The sequence below is a fragment of the Lepus europaeus genome, chromosome 1 (genome assembly GCF_033115175.1).
Source record: "Lepus europaeus isolate LE1 chromosome 1, mLepTim1.pri, whole genome shotgun sequence".
NCBI lineage: Eukaryota > Metazoa > Chordata > Mammalia > Lagomorpha > Leporidae > Lepus > Lepus europaeus.
Window position 1 is genome coordinate 121,529,290 of NC_084827.1, and position 14,446 is coordinate 121,543,735.

Below are 14,446 nucleotides of genomic sequence, written 5' to 3' on the forward strand. Positions count from 1 at the left end.
TAAATAATATATATTTTTAAAGAAAAATATAATCTCTAGGGGGGTGGCCTATCACAAGTCAAAGTCTATCTTTTTATAGAATCTACTTACAGAATAGTGAATTTCAAGGAAATCACTTACCATAAACTTTGACAAGGACTGTTGCCGACTTCTTGCCAGATTGATTCTCAGCTTCGATGGTGTATTTTCCAGCATCGTACCGATTGACTTTATCCACGATCAGCAGAGAGTAGCTTTCGGTGGTGTCAATAATGGCTCGGCTTGCAAGGTCAATCCCCTGCTTGCTCCAAGTGATGACAGGAGCTGGTCTTCCAGACACAGATACCATCAGGCGCAGTGAGGCCCCAGCCCTGATGGTCACAGTTTTCTTCAGATCATCTGCCAGCTCGAGATCTGGTATTTCTGGGAAATAATGTCAAAACCTAATTAGCCCATGAACAAGGATGATGAGAAAATAATTCACCCAGAAGCTTTAAATGATAAATACCTAGTCTTTCCACGGGCTCAATTTCGGCAGTTGATTCACTGTATTCGCTCATACCCTTCACATTCACAGCAGCAACTCGGAAGGAATATTTCTGGCCCATTTTAAGGTCCTGTACAGTGAATTCATTATTTCTTATTGTAGCATTGGTGTGCACTCGGTACCACTGGTCAGTGTCCTTTTCTTGCATTTCGAGAACATATCCTGTGATGTCAGTGCCACCATCATATGTGGGCTTGGTCCATGCCAAACTAATGCTGTGCTTGGTGGTATCCACAACTCTTGGAGCAGAAGGAGGTCCGGGAGTGTCTGGAATTTAAAAAAGGCAATGCAGATATTACACAAATAAGAAAACTTTCTGCTTCATATATTTTGTTTTTCAAGACTCACAAAGACATTGTTGCTTTTTTTCCGTAATCAACCAAGATAATCTTAGTAACTAGGCTCTTAATGATAACACACGACAGCACTGTATGCTATGTTTTCATCATTCTTTTAAGAATTTAACTGATTTAGGAAGGTTGATGCTTCTTTTCTACTTGGGCTGGCTCTGCTGTGTTCTTCTCTGTTAGCTAAACCCGTTGCTTAAAGCACCTATTCCCAGAGACTTCAGCTGTTCACTTTCGGGAGGCTAAGATCACTTGCCACCTCCACATTGCTTATAAGTGCAGGCATCCGTTTCTTCCCCTTCCCCTATTTAGTCCCAGTGACTTAGTCCTTTTGGCTCCTGGGCTCAAACTCTGAAAACGGATTTGTTTCCGATTTCTAATGCTGTTGCAACAATGATTTCATTAGCAGCTTATTACAATACCAGAGACTATGCTGCTGCTAAGCCTCTTCTTAAAACGGACTTTGCCTTTTCTCTTTTCAGAAATTATTATCAGTATAATACATTCTCCTCTCTTCTTGGATTTATAAAATACCAGTCTATCTCTTTCATATTGGTAGATTTTTTTTTTTTTATAAATTGGAAAATACTGCAGTGGCTTACAAAACAATGTTAATTGCTAGTTTACATTAGAAGTAGTAGTTGAAATATTTTCCTATATAGGCACTAAGATCATGATCATAAGCATATGTTTTTCATAAACCTTACATGTTCTTGGAAATGGCATGTTTGGAAAATCGTGTGTCCCAGTTTTGGTGGGCACTGGGTTAATGTGTGATCCTGAACTCACATGATGGTTCTCTGCACGAGATGAAGTTGGAAGCCTCGCTGGGCTCACTGTTGCCAGCGGCGTTCACTGCAGTCACCCGGAACTGGTAGTCACAGCCCTCCATGAGGCTGGTCACCTTCAGCCTGGTATCGTACACCACGTAGTCCTTGTTGACACGGGTCCAGCGCAGGCTCTTCTTCTCGCGTTTGTCCACGAGGTAGTTGCTGATGTCATTGCCTCCATCCGATTCTGGTTTTGTCCACTGGATGATGATGTGCTCCTTGCCAGCCCCGACTTCTTCAGGTATGCCGGGTTGTGATGGAATAGCTGTTAATATTTTATGAAAGGAAGAACGATCAGAATTGTACAAAATCACCTTGGATCCCGTGACATTTCAACCACTAAGCTGTTTAAAAGTGTCACTACTTACTGAATGAGTTTCTGGCCACAATTGGCTCTGATTCAACAGGCACACCAGGGCCATATTTGTTTACTGCCCTCACTCGGAATATGTATTCATTGTTCTTGATGAGTCTGGTAACCACATAGGATAGGGTTGGGCATTCGCCTTCAACAATCACCCAGTTGAGCCTGCTGGTCTCGCGTCTTTCCACGATGTAGTGAGTTATTTCTGCTCCCCCATCTTCCTGAGGAAGGCTCCAAGCCAAAGTGCATTTCTCCTCTGTGACTCTGCTGACAGTGAGTTTTCCACATGGGCCAGGGGAATCTGAAAGAGGTGTAATGAGAAGCCATGATGAAGACCATTTTTCTGTCTGCTTGTACTTGGAAATGCTATGAAGATGCGAGAACATTTAATGGGCTTTACCGAGAACTTTGACTATGACAGACACAGCCTTGGTCCCACTGGCATTCTTCACTGTTAAAGTGTATTTTCCACTGTCACTTCTGTCACAGAACTTGATCACAGCAGTTGCTCGTTTGCCAGTGTATTGCAGTGACACTTTCTCACAGAGATCTAGTTCCTTGTCTCCTTTGGTCCAGATAATTTTAGGTTCAGGTTTGCCACCAACCGCAGCATCAAGAACAAGATCGGAACCTGCTCTGATGGTAACCAGGTCACCATGTAATCTGGCATCCAGCTCAGCCTTGGGTGGAGCTGTTAACAGGCAAAATAAATATGAGTATCAGTTGATTTTTCACACACATTGTGAAAAATGTGAAATTGACACATGTTGTGGAAAATTTCTTACCATATTCATCTCGGCATGTGACGGGGCCGGTGGATTCTGACCCTTTGCTAATTACACCTGCTGCGTTCTTGGCCAACACACGGAATTCGTAAGTGTCTCCTTCACTGAGAGCAGTCACGGTGAAGAAATTGTCAGATACAATGGTGTAGTTGCACTTCAGCCAGCGACCATCTCCAACCTCACTGACTGGCTTACGCTCTATGATGTAGCCCACAACTTTGCTGCCTCCATCATACACTGGGGCAGACCAAATCAATGAGACTGTTGATCTCGTGACATCTGTCACTTCTGGTCTGCCTGGTGCATCTAGAAGGGATACAAAGGTAAGGTTAAAAAATACAGCTCTCAATTCTACGACTACCATTAATAACAACAAAAAAATACCTTAAACTAATACATACCAACTGGGTTTTGAGCCATTATGGGTCTTGAAGCTTCACTGGCTTTGCTGACACCTGCAGCATTGAGTGCGTAGGTTCTGAACTGATATTCCAGGCCTTCTACTAAACCTGTGACTTTGTAGTTGCACTCCAAGCATGGTATTTTGTTTTCTTTCACCCAAAGAATGGTGTTACGTTCTTTCTTCTCAACCCAGTAGCCAATGATTTTACTGCCACCATCATGGTAGGGCTCTTCCCAACGAATAGACATGGTAGTTGCAGATACGTGGTAGACCTCTGGTCTAGTAGGAGCACTTGGTGGGACTAAAATACAAAGGTGTCAAATATGAATATAGTTTTAGAAAATGTAGTGGAAATATTTAATAATAGATACTTTGAAATCTGATTTTTAGTTTTCTTACCAAATGGATGCTCAGCAATTATTGGCGCTGATTCCAGAGGCTTGCTGACGCCAAATCTATTCTCTGAACTGACCCGGAATGAATATTCCATGTACTTTGTGAGATGGGTGACTTTAATCTGAGTGCGCTTGATACTGGAATTGACAAGCTGCCAGGCAGTTGTACCTGACTCACGTTTCTCAACGATGTAATTAGTGATTTCGGTGCCTCCGTCATCTTTAGGTTCAGACCATGACAGGACACATGATTCGGCTGAGACAGATGAGACCTCGATGGGGCCGGTTACTGGGCCTGGTCTTCCAATGACCACAACAGTGATGGTAAAGGTTTTAACACCAGCTGTATTCTCCAGGGTCAAGAAGTATCTTCCAGAGTCGCCTCTCATGCTGTCCTTTATGGTCAGAGTGGTTCTGTCTTTTGTTGTTGTGATGCTCACTCGGTCTGTCTCCTTCAGCCTCATTTCTTCCTGTTTCCATGTCACTCTGGGTGCAGGACGGCCACTGATTGGTACATCAATGGTAAATGGGCTTCCTGCTTTGCAAGTTATGAGCTGATTAGTAATTCCTGTGAGATCAGCAGTAGGCTCAATTTGAGGTTCTTTTATGATGACAGAAGAGAATGCTTCCCTGGGTTCACTATAGCCAGCGTTGTTCTTGGCCTTTACACGGAATTCATATTCTGTGTTCTCAACGAGGCGTTCCACTGTGAAAGTGAGCTGTTTGGTGTGACCAGCTTCAACCCAGAAGTCAGATCCCTTTTGTCTCATTTCAAGCAGGTAGCCAGTGATCCGGCTGCCTCCATCATGGTCAGGTTTAAGCCAAGCTAAGACTGCAGAGGATTTGCTCGTGTCAATGACGTCAAGTCTCTTAGGTGGAGCAGGCTGTTCTGTGGCTACCATTGGCTCTGGCATTTCATATGGCTCACCAACACCATACTCGTTTTCTGCAGAAACACGGAAATAGTATGGGACGCCTTCTGCTAGGTCACTGACCTTGAGGATCTGACGAGTGCATTTCTCACTGACAGTCTGCCAGCTACGCCGACTTGCTTCTCGTTTCTCTACCACATAGTGATGGATTCGGGCACCACCATCGAGGAGAGGGGCATCCCAGAGCAGTGTAGCAGAGCCCCGGGTCACGTCCTTGAAGGTAATTGGACCAGGTGGGCCTGGGGAGTCCAGGACCTTCACGGTGAATGTGATGGACTTGCTCCCGCTGTTGTTTTCCACTGTAAGGGTATATTTCCCGGCATCATTTCTGTTGCAGTTTTCCACAGTGAGGGTGCTGAAGGAGTCTGTTGTATGGATATCAGCCCGAATGCTAAGGTTGGAGTCTGCTTTGCTCCACACAGCTGTAGGAGTAGGTCTACCCTGGTAGGCAATGAAGAGGCGAATACTGGCCCCAGCTCTAACAATATGTGTCTGCTTGAAGTTTGCATCGATGTCTAACTCAGGAGCTGATAATCGGTCAATGGCTTTAATTGTGCCAGTCACTTCACAGCTGTCTCCTTTCCCAGCACCATTGATAGCACTAACTCGGAATTTGTACTCTTCACCTGCTTGTAGATCAGTGACTGTGTATCTTGTCTTCACACATGTCTCTGCATTCACCTTGTGCCAGTCTCCTAAGTCAGCTTTGCACATCTCTATAATATACCCAATGATTTCCATGCCACCATCAAAGACTGGCTTGGCCCATTCTAAACTCACGGTTGTCTTAGATGTGTCCGTCACTTTGACCACTGAGGGAGCACTTGGTGGGCTGACGGGCTCTCTGCATTTAATGAGTCTTGAGATGTCACTTGCAGGTCCTATTCCCGCGGCATTCTCAGCCATGACGTGGAATTCATACTCATTGCCTTCCGTCAGACCGGTCACTTTGAATCTTGTCTCAGAGATTGGTCGTTTGCTGATCACTTTCACCCATCTCGTGCTTTTCTTTTCTCTCCTTTCAAGGATATATTGTTGAATTTCATTGCCACCATCTGATTCTGGCCTTGCCCAGGTCAGGGTAATGCTATTGCCTGTTACATTGCTAGGTTCTGGAGTGCCAGGGGCATCAGGAACAGCTGTAAAATGTTAAAAAAAAAAAAAAGAAAAGAAAAGAAAAAAGAAACCCAAACCAATTAGCCACATTTGCATGTAAAGTAAATTGCATGGAGAATACCACTTGATAAAGATGGAAACTTACTGTATTGTATTTGAGCAATGACTGGGTCAGAATCAAGTGGCCTGCCAACGCCAAACTTGTTAACTGCAGAAACACGGAATTGATATTCATTGCCAGTTATTAGTTTAATGGCAGTGTAACTGTGGGCTTCACATTTATCCTCTATTAGTGCCCAAGCAAGTCTGCTGGTTTCTCGTTTTTCAATGATGTAGTGAGTGATGGGAGAACAGCCGTCGTTGAGTGGAGCATCCCACCACAATGTCATCTTCTCCCCTGTAATGTTGGTGAATCTTATTGGCCCAACCACTTTTCCTGGTGTATCTGTAAGAGACGTTTCCAGAGTGAGTTTCCTTTGTCCATTAAAACACAGTTAAGGCATAGCTCACATCCAAGTCCCATAAATTATAACACTAAGAATCTGTTTTAAAAGTACCTTGTACTTTGACTGTAATGTCTGCTTTGGTGGAACCTGATACATTTTTGGCTTCCACTGTATATATGCCACGATGGTCCCGAGTAGCATCTCTGACAAAGAGGCTGGTGGATCCAAGTACATCAGTTATTTCCATATTCATCCTCTTTTCGATTTCTACTCCATCTTTGAACCAAGTTACCCGAGGTACTGGCCGTCCTTGTACCAAAGCTTTAATTCTAAGGCTCTCTCCAGACTTAATAGTGAGACCGTCAAAGTATTCAGGACCAAACTCTACCGTTGGTGGAACTATAAAAGAAGTAGAATGTATTAGTTTGCTTAATACCTTTACAAACATACCTTTCCTTAGTGCCACATAGAAAACCTGGAGGGGTAAGGACTTGTACTCTGCACTCAAAGCCTATCTTGATAATGGAGAATTTGTACTATGGGGTAGAGCATTCGCTTTATTATGTCTGTCATGTTATTATTTTTGTATTAGCATTTGTAAAAAGAGATACAACACACTTACAGACCATTTCGTTTCTAATACTGCTGCATATTCAAACACATTCCTGCAACAAGTCGTAAGCTGCATTCAAGCAAGGGGATGAATGTGTTGTTGAATATTTGTTGTAACTGAATAACTTCTATAGAGATGGACCTTTTCCTTCATTTATTATAAATGGCTAAAAATACAAAGCTAAAACCTGATTGCATGCTTTTTCTATAGGAATGGAGCAAAAATAATAGACATGGTAAAAAGAGGCCAATTGCATTTTTTTATTCTCTTCAAATGAAAGCAAAAAAGAACTAATTGATACACATGGCAACCTTGTGTACGCTGTAATCTGTTCCTGTTTTGCAGACTCTGGGGCCAAAAGTAATTTTTAAGAATGTAAAGATCCTTAGTCACTTTGAAAATCAGTTGTAAATGCTCACCATTTTCGTCTCTCGTCATAATAATGCCAGAAGACTGTGAGGGCGGGCTTATAGTTCCAACAGCATTTCTTGCAATTATTCTGAACTCATATCGATCTCCAGGACTAAGTCCTGTAACTGTGTACTGACATTCACTGACGTCGGTGAAGTTGCATCTAACCCAGCGATCATCTCCTTGCCGCTTCTCAATGCTGTAGGCCACGATCTTACTGCCTCCATCACGCAATGGTGGGTTCCATTTAAGTGTGATGGTTTCCCGGGTAACATCAATGTAGTCGGGAGTTCCAGGTGGGTCTGCAAAATCATAAGGAAGTTACATGCATCACTAGCCCTTAATCTTATGAGTAGAAGAAAAATAAATCCACCATCTCATAGCCATTATTTTCAACTTTGTTTCATAGTTTTCATTTCCCTTGCTTTAGAAGACTTGTTCTCTAGCAACAAGAAGATATGGGAGAAGGTATACAGGGGAGAAAAGCAGTGTCTGATTTTATTCTTTCCAACATGTTCATTTGCCAAATTAAATATATTTGGATAATAACCACTTACCTACTGGGGAAACAGCTAGGGTGAATTTGCTTGGGTCACTCGGTGAGCTTAGGCCAGCTGAATTTTCAGCATATACACGGAATTGGTAATCCAGGCCTTCTATTAGTCCAGTGGCTCTATATTCTCTTCCAGATATTGGTGACATGTTAATTCTCTGCCAGAGGATGCTATTTCTTTCTTTCTTTTCCACGTGGAATCCAGTAACTTCTGAACCACCGTCGTAAACTGGAGCATCCCAAGTTAGTGACATGCCATCAGAAGTCACGTTGTATATGACTGGCTTTCCCGGGGGGCCTGGAATCCTGAACTGGTGTTTTGCCACAATAATGCTAGAGACAAGTGGTTCGCTGACTCCATATCTGTTTTCTGCCCTTACTCTAAACTGGTATTCTGCATCTTTGACCAGATTAGGAACTTTGAAAGTTGTCCTGGCAACACTTGAACACACCATCTTCCAGTTAGTTTGTGACGCCTCCCTCTTCTCAATGCTGTAACAGGTGATTTCTCCCCCTCCATCATCTTCTGGCACATCCCAGGACATGATGACGCTGTCAGCCTTGATCTCATCAAATCGAATGGGTCCTTTGGGTTTCGATGGTGGGCCGAGAGTGATGATGGTAATGGGGGATGCAACTCTACAGACTGCATTGTCAAGGATAATGGTGTATTTTCCTCCATGCTCCTTCTTGACATTCTTAATACTCAGTGTGATTTTGTTTTCGGTTTTACTGAAACGAACATACTCACTTTCTTTCAATGGCAGACCATCTTTCAGCCAACTGATAGATGGTTTGGGTTTCCCTTTGTAAGGTAATTCAAGGTGCACATTATGGCCAATTCTCACAGCAATTTGTGCACCAGGGATTTCTGACAGATCAACTTCAGGTGTAATTACAAGCTCTTTCACTGTAAGTGGCCCAATTGTGACACCGTCACTCAGCCCTTTTTCATTTTTGGCACACACTTTGAATTCCAGAACGGACTGTTCTTTAAGTTGTCCAATCTCAATTTCACATGTCTTGGTTATGCCAGCATATGACCACGTTTGTTCACCTTTGCCTTTCCTTTCCACAACGTAGTCTGTGATGACACTACCACCATCAAAGTCAGGTTTGGTCCAGCTTAAGGTAACAGATGTCTTTGTTGAATCTTTCATCGAGAGATCTCTAATAGGAGCTGGTACTTCTGCAGCCTTCACTGGCTCTGTAGTTTCACAGGGTTCTCCAATTCCAATTTCATTTTCTGCAAGAACTCTGAAGAAGAATGGAGTTTTCTCTGACAAATCCATGATCTTAAAGGATGTACTGGAACACTTGTGTGACACGGAAGACCACGTTCTCTTGGTGGCATCTCTCTTTTCAATGACGTAGTTAATTATGGGCGATCCACCATCAATGAGGGGAGGATCCCAGAACAAAGTAACTGTGCCTCGGGAAACATGTTTAACCTGTAGTTTCTGGCAGGCAGCTGGTGTATCAAGCACTTTAACACTCACGGTTGAAGACTTTGCTTGACCAACTCCATTTTCTATTGTCAGGATATATTTTCCTGTATCATTGCGAGTAACTTGAGGAATAATGAGTAATGAAGATGAATCAGTGTTTTGAATGCTGTATCTGGCATCAGTACCAAGATTCTTCTCATCTTTTCTCCATGTGACAGTAGGTGGAGGTCTGCCTTTAAAGGGAATCAACACTTGCACATCTTCACCAGCTTTAGCGATAATAGAGGTTCTGAGAGCCACATCGAGGTCAATCTCTGGTTCCTCTGTAGAGACAAAATGGACATACACAGTGAATTTTAAAAGCAAGATGATGAGTGATTTCCTGAAAGTACTCTAATAGAAAAACTTAAATATAATCACATGAGTAGGTACATACCGAGTATATCTTTAGCTTGTGCAGGTTCTGTCATCGTTATAGGTTCTCCTTGACCAGCACAGTTTACTGCGGCTACCTGGAAGTAGTAGTTCACTCCAGGCGTGAGGTTCGATACCACATATTCTGTAGTTCTGACTTCTCCTTTAGTAGAGACGATAGTCCATTCCTCTTCTTCTTCTTTTCTCATCTGGACAACATATCCAGTAACAGCACTGCCCCCATCATATACAGGTTTACTCCAGCTCAAAGTGATGGATGACTTAGTTGAATCTGCAATCCTTATCTTAGCAGGTGGCCCTGGAGGATCTAGAATGGCCATGAACAATATGGTAATTACACAATCATGTACAATTTAGTCATACAAAAGAAGACATAGGTGGAGAATGTGGTATACATGGGCACTTACCGATAGGATCAGCAGCCTTGTAGAAGTCGGATGGTTCAGAAAATGGACCCTGGCCAGCGGCATTTAGGGCACAGACTCGGTACTGGTAGTCATTGTTTTCTGTAAGTCCTGTCACTTTCTGTCTGGTGTCACGGATTGTCTCCTTTAGCACTTTAAACCATCCTAGACTCTTCTTATCTCGTTTTTCAAGGAAATAGCCACTTATTTCATTACCACCATCTACAATTGGCCTATTCCACACAACAGTCATTGAATTCTTAGTGATCTTTGTCACCTCTGGTATGCTTGGTGGTCCAGGTGTAACTATTTAGAAAGGACAAGATAAATGAGTTTCAAAGGATCAATGTTACTGACAAATTCTTTTGATTTTCAAATTCTATGCATGATTGTTAGTTTCATTTATTATGCTTATATTTTCCACCTTATGAAAAGGATGGCAACAAGACAATATGTGATACAAAGGAAAATCATCTTAAGAAAACATATTCATGGGCTACAATAATTATATTTATTTTTTAAAAATTTCCATGTGTTTTGTTTCAGTTTTCTTATGCAATCACACTTACCAAAAGCATTCTTGGCCACAACTGGGTCAGATTCCAGTGGCTCGCCGATTCCATATTTGTTCACAGCTCGGACTCGGAAGATATATTCATTTCCTTTGATAATCTTGGTGGTTGTAATGATGCACTCTTCCAAATTTTCCGACACCATAGACCACACAACACGGCTTGTCTCACGCTTCTCTATGATGTAGTGAGTGATTTTTGCACCGCCATCGTCAGCTGGCGGCCGCCAGAGAAGGGTTATCTTTTCCGCAGTGACGGTCTTGAATTCAATTGGTCCACCTGGAGGTCCCGGTTTGTCTGACAAAGAGTGAAATAGTATGTTAGTATTTTGGAAAAGACTAGTAATGTAAAAGGCTAAGCTTTAAGCAGAGAAAATATGACATTAGTCTGTATTTAGCACTCACCAAGGATCTGCACTCTGATGGTGGCTGAGGCTGAGCCCATGGCATTCCTTAGTTTTAATTCATAGCATCCGCTGTTAAGGCGAGTAGCATCTTTGATGAGTATGGATGCAAGGTCAGTGGTATTTTCCACACACACCAGTGCATTGGTTTGTAATTCTTTATCATCTTTGTACCACTCAATTGTAGGCTCAGGTTTGCCAGAGATGCCAGCTCTGAGCTTCACAGATGTACCTGCTCTGTATTTAACAACTTCTGTGTATTCTAGAGGCAAATCAATTACAGGTCCACCTGCAAGAAACACAGATGGGAGATATTTAAAATATTACAAGGATGAAAAAAATCATTGTTGCCATAGTGTCAAAATCAGATCATTGGTCCTTATTAAATTATACACACATATACACAGAGTAGTTCTGATCCTATTTAGCTATTTTAAATATTTACATTTTACAAACCCTCTTTCTATCTCAGATGTGGAAGAATGTGAATAAGCTCTGTACTCCCAGTGACACTGTACTAATTGCACATTAAGTGCCTTTTAAATGTAATTTAAAGTCTATTAGGTATTTTATTCCAGTGGTGAAATGGAATGTGGTAGTGAGAACATCAGTGAAGATGGTGTATTTTACATTTTCTTTCATTACAGTGTTTAGCTCCGGCCATTGCAGCTATCTGGGGAGTGAACCAGCAGATGGAAGCCCCCTCTCTCTCTGCCTGTGCCTTTGCCTCTCTGTAACTCTTCTTTTCAAATAAATAAATAAGTCTTTTTTTTTTTTTTCTTTTTAAAGAGTAGCCTTGGGATTCTTAGCAAGAGAATGGGAGTGGATACTTTCCCCAGACATGCTAGTGGCTGGATTTCCTCCTTGAAAGTGGAAAACTTTTACAAAAGATGTCCCAGGGTACCTAACTCTCTGACATTTTAGTTTTCAACTACTGTTGACTATGTCACTTACTTTCCAGAATGGTTGAAGATATGCGTTTTGGACTGACAGTAATGTAGAGAGGGCTCTGTAGACTAACCATTTGAACCCCCACTCCATCACTAATGAGCTGCTTTTCCCTGGAAAAATTTCTTAGGTGCTCTAAATCTCAGTTTCTCTTCAGTAAAATGGGCTAATCTGAGGACTGTTAGAACTAAGGGAGAGAATTAATAAGTATTACCTAAGAAGTGTTAACTGCTGCTAATACTATCATCATCAAAGTCAGTGCTTAGTCTTTCACTAAAGACCAATATTTCTGGGGATTCAATCCTGTTTTTCATTACTGACTTTGATCATTTAAAATATAATTAAAGCACCAACTTTATCATCACTCACAAAAGGTTGGAGTTGGAATGGCTCTTCAATAACCTTCAGTACAAACCTCCACAATAAACTGTTACAGCTAAGCCAAGAAGTCCAGAGAGGTTAAGGAATATTCCTAACACTCCCAGTTAGTTCCTAATTCTTTCCGTAAACTTAATTAAGGCACATGGTAAAAGTTATGAGAGTGAGGGGGTAATGTGGAGTCAGCTGGCTGTTGAGATTCAGAGTGCTAAAACTGCTTACCATAAGAATCAATGCAGGTAACGGGGCCCACAACCTCAGATGGGTTGCTGATGGAACCGACGGCATTCCTAGCAAAGACGCGGAATTCATACTGGGAGTTCTGAGTCAAACCAGAGACAACGAAGTGAGTCTCAATAACATTGGTGAAGCTGGCCTTGGCCCATCTGCCATCTGGAAGGTCACGTCTTTCCACAATGTAGCCTGTAATCTTGCTTCCTCCATCGAAAGCTGGTTGTTGCCATGAAAGGCTGACAGAGTTCTTTGAAATATCAGTGATACGAACATTTCTTGGGGGTTCTGTGGTAATAAGAGGAAATGTATTAGCAGAATATATGTCAGTTTATTTTGCTTTGCAGAAATAAGACTTGCAATTTTAAGTTATTAGAACTGTCTTTTCTCATGACAAATACATACCACAGGCATCAATGGCCAAGACTGGATCAGAAGCATGGCTGGGTTTTCCAATTCCTGCAGCGTTTTCTGCATACACCCTGAATTCATAGATAAGTCCGGCACTGATTGTTGAGACTTTGAAGTGAGTTGTACGGATGAGCAATTTGTTGACTTTTTGCCATAGAATGCTATTTCTGTCCTTCATTTCCAGGTGATAGCCTGTGACTGCACTGCCTCCATTGGACACTGGCTCATGCCAGCCCACTGTGATGCTTTCTCGAGTAACATTAGAGACCCAAGGTGTAGATGGTGGTCCAGGTGTTGCTAAACAGGAGGAAAAAAAAATTCCCATAATTCATGCAAACATTTAAAACACTACGGTAAATAAAACTCTTAAATCTTTGAAAAGTTTGACAACTTACTATAGGGTAGTTTGACAACCACACAAGCTGAATCTATGTGGTCACTGATGCCAAAGCGGTTTTCTGCTTTAATGCGGAATTGGTATTCCTCTCCTGTGGTCAGTTTCATGATTTTAATTGTGGTTCTGGCCACCGTTGCTGACACTTCAGTCCATACTGCGGTGCTTGTTTCTCTCTTGAGTACGATGTAGTTGGTAACTTGACTTCCGCCATCGTATTTAGGTGGCTCCCACTTGAGAGTCACACTTTGTTCCGTTATATCACTAATAGCAACAGGGCCAGTGGGAGGACCAGGCCTGTCCAGCACGACGATGTTAATGAAAGCTTTGGTTGTTCCAGTGGAGTTGGCAGCAGTGATCTCATACCTTCCTGCATCACCTGCAACGCTCTCTTTGAGATTGATGGTCAGGTTCTCGGCAGTGATTTCAGTATTAAATCTCATGGTTGCCTTCAGGGGCATGCCATCTCTTGATAAGGTCACTTTGGGCAGTGGCTTCCCAGAAATTGGAATGTCCACTTTCAGATTGGAACCAGCTCTAACATATACAGTGTGACTTGGGAAATTCTTCATATCAATTTCAGGTGGTTCTGAAAAATAACAGTAAGAGAAATGAAGGTGAAAAAGACTTTCTAAATATTAACTTAAATCCATGCAAATCATCTTGCCTCTGTGTAAAATCAGACGTACCTAGCTGCTCCTTAACAAGAACAGGAAGCAGCAGCTCTCTTGGGTCACTCAGGCCAGCTTGATTTTCAGCAAAGACTCGGAAGAAGTATTCCGAATTCTCCCTCAGGCCAGAGACAACATGATGGGTTGACTTTACCACTGCACATTTAACCCAGTTTTTCTGTCCTTTTTCTAGTGCTTCAACAACATAGTGAACAATTCTGCTTCCACCATCATGTTCGGGCTTCAACCACATCAGGGAAACACTATCTTTGGATACACTTGTTACTCCAAGTTTTTCAGGAGGGCTTGGTTTTTCTAAGAAAATAAAGTGTCAAAAGAAAGGGAAGAATTATAATTTTCAAGTGCATTCTTCATACATTGTCAAAAGCAAACTTTTAAATGAAAGCCATATATGTACATTGCATCTGAT

General features: G+C 42.1%; 1 protein-coding gene across 1 annotated transcript in view; it reads right to left on the reverse strand.

Annotated features, from left to right (window-relative positions):
• Positions 1–14,446, reverse strand: part of TTN (titin) — a 274,245-nt gene that overhangs the window by 15,841 nt on the left and 243,958 nt on the right. The window contains exons 276-295 of the mRNA XM_062188546.1: positions 14,035–14,331; positions 13,347–13,934; positions 12,946–13,248; positions 12,532–12,828; positions 10,985–11,272; positions 10,578–10,877; positions 10,012–10,314; positions 9,606–9,911; positions 7,726–9,492; positions 7,177–7,470; positions 6,256–6,543; positions 5,844–6,143; positions 3,655–5,721; positions 3,254–3,556; positions 2,853–3,158; positions 2,468–2,758; positions 2,072–2,368; positions 1,663–1,968; positions 488–793; positions 121–402 (exon numbers count right to left, since the gene is read on the reverse strand). Coding sequence (XP_062044530.1) covers positions 121–402; positions 488–793; positions 1,663–1,968; positions 2,072–2,368; positions 2,468–2,758; positions 2,853–3,158; positions 3,254–3,556; positions 3,655–5,721; positions 5,844–6,143; positions 6,256–6,543; positions 7,177–7,470; positions 7,726–9,492; positions 9,606–9,911; positions 10,012–10,314; positions 10,578–10,877; positions 10,985–11,272; positions 12,532–12,828; positions 12,946–13,248; positions 13,347–13,934; positions 14,035–14,331 — 9,489 coding nt within the window. The remainder of the gene's footprint in view (positions 1–120; positions 403–487; positions 794–1,662; positions 1,969–2,071; positions 2,369–2,467; positions 2,759–2,852; positions 3,159–3,253; positions 3,557–3,654; positions 5,722–5,843; positions 6,144–6,255; positions 6,544–7,176; positions 7,471–7,725; positions 9,493–9,605; positions 9,912–10,011; positions 10,315–10,577; positions 10,878–10,984; positions 11,273–12,531; positions 12,829–12,945; positions 13,249–13,346; positions 13,935–14,034; positions 14,332–14,446) is intronic.